At 43.4% G+C, this 1,883-nt stretch overlaps 1 protein-coding gene across 1 annotated transcript; it reads right to left on the bottom strand.

Moving 5' to 3' along the window:
* Positions 1 to 226: 226 nt before the first annotated feature.
* Lce6a (late cornified envelope 6A) lies at positions 227 to 1,599 on the bottom strand. The gene is made up of 2 exons (XM_005007973.4): positions 1,299 to 1,599; positions 227 to 721 (listed from the first exon to the last, which is right to left on the bottom strand). The coding sequence occupies exon 2, from the start codon at positions 698 to 700 to the stop codon at positions 455 to 457; it is 246 nt and encodes an 81-aa protein (XP_005008030.1). The 5' UTR covers positions 701 to 721; positions 1,299 to 1,599; the 3' UTR covers positions 227 to 454.
* Between the last annotated feature and the right edge of the window lie 284 nt (positions 1,600 to 1,883).

Here is a 1,883-nt window from a genome sequence, read left to right as displayed (position 1 = left end):
ATACAGTAGGTGCACAATCTGAATTTATTGCATTGCAGCCTTCAGGGCTAGAATCCTGTATGATACATGCTGATGGTTGTGAGGTTTCTAAGAACTGGAATTCCAGTCCCCAACCCCTATTTTTTAAAAAAGACATTAACTGCATGAGCTTTCCTTGAAGGTAAAAAAAGAGAAGCAGCATTTACCTTGAAACTTGGGGGTTCAAAGATTCACAGAGGCTACAGGCTTACTCCAGCCACACATCTTTATTATGACTGAGTTGAAGGTGTAGATAGGAGATAGAAGCAAAAGAACTGCTCACTCCAGTTCTCATTTCTGTAGGGCTGGAAGCAGGAAGTATTTCTCAGCCCAATGAGAGGCAGAGGCCCTGGGCTTCCACTTAGAATTAGTACACGACGTCAGGGTGAGATGACAGCAGTTGTCCTTGTGCCCCACTCCTCTGTACCAGATCATCTTAACATTCTTCTTCTTTGCAGTAGTGGACTGTGCCACCACTGATACAGCTAGGCTTCTGGCGGCGAACTCTCCGGGGGCAGGACAGACTCTGAGCCTGGTGCTTTTGGGAACAGAAACCACAACCTCCTGAAATGGGAGCTCCACAAGGAACAGAGCAGGGAGCTATGTAGAGATTTGGGCACTGGGGAGGAGAACATTTGGGAGCATCTGGAACCCCCTGAGATTGCTGCTTCTGCTGTGACATTGCTCAGTGAATGTGCTGGATCTAGAAGAGAAATATGTAACACATGGTTACAAGATGAACTAGGATTGTTTGGATGTCTCTCTGTCTTCTTCAGAAGCTTTAGCTGTCCTCAAGATAGCCTAGCAGTTATAACCTGTTAGAGGCCATCCCTGGGAAGAAAAATGAATTTCAAAAATCTAAACATTTAGGGGATAGATTCTGGTAGAAATTCTCACACTAATACTTACTCTTCCATTTAAAAAATATAAAACAAACCACAAATATGTTAAGCTGGTGTGATGGTTCACTTTGCCAAGGCCAGTGTCTGCCATGGTCAGTCATAAAGGAGAACCAAGTCTCTGCTCTTCCTTACTCAGTCCTACTTAGGTCTGAGATCTCCAACTCAGCACATCTTTCTTCTGTTGCTCTGGTTTTTCTGGCCTCTCTGGCTTGGTCTCATACTAGATTATTTGGGCCCTTTTACAGGGATTTCTTCATCCTTCCCCTAAACCTCCCTTACTTCACCTGTCTACTCCCTGGAAGACAATAGGAGTGTTAAAGCTGCCTTCACAGAGCTTATGGGACATTCAGGTATTGTACTATACCAAAGTAGTCTTACCTTAGAAGAAGACAAATGAACAAGCCATCCAGGAGTCTGGAAGCCTTGTGGACAAGGTGGAAGAAGGTTTTTTATATGTCCTCCAGTTGAAGCTTCAGGCTATATGTTATTGAAGAGCAGCAGTGCAGCAGATGATCTATCCCAATGTGTCACAGTTCACAGGGCTGGATTCCTCAGTTGCAAGCAGCTGGAATATGATTCAAAGAAATTACTATGAGTTATCAGAAGCTGAGGCTGTCAGAATTCCTAGATAGAAGTGAAGGCAGAGTGTGAAAAAGACTTTTGTTGTTCATTCCATCTCACTGTGACTTGATGTCCTGATCCTCACAAGACTTGCTGGGTTCCTTAAGCACGTCAGAGCCCTACATCTGCTGAATTCTACAGATGTTTCTTATAGCCCATGTAGTGTCTGTAGGTCATAGTGATCTAGATACAAATCTTATGTCCTGCATTGTTTCTTGATGACAGGGACTTCATCTTTATCATTTCTTCATTCCTAGAGCTTGATGTTGGCCCTGACACAGAGAAAATGCTCATTTGATGTTTGTTGAAGGAAACAGACTACATACCATTCTAATGGATATT

Source organism: Cavia porcellus, unplaced genomic scaffold (genome assembly GCF_034190915.1).
Source record: "Cavia porcellus strain 051 isolate PalLab524CR breed Dunkin Hartley unplaced genomic scaffold, mCavPor4.1 scaffold_1, whole genome shotgun sequence".
Classification (NCBI taxonomy): domain Eukaryota; kingdom Metazoa; phylum Chordata; class Mammalia; order Rodentia; family Caviidae; genus Cavia; species Cavia porcellus.
Note: the sequence above shows the minus strand (reverse complement) of the source record. Positions and strands in the feature narration are given on the sequence as shown.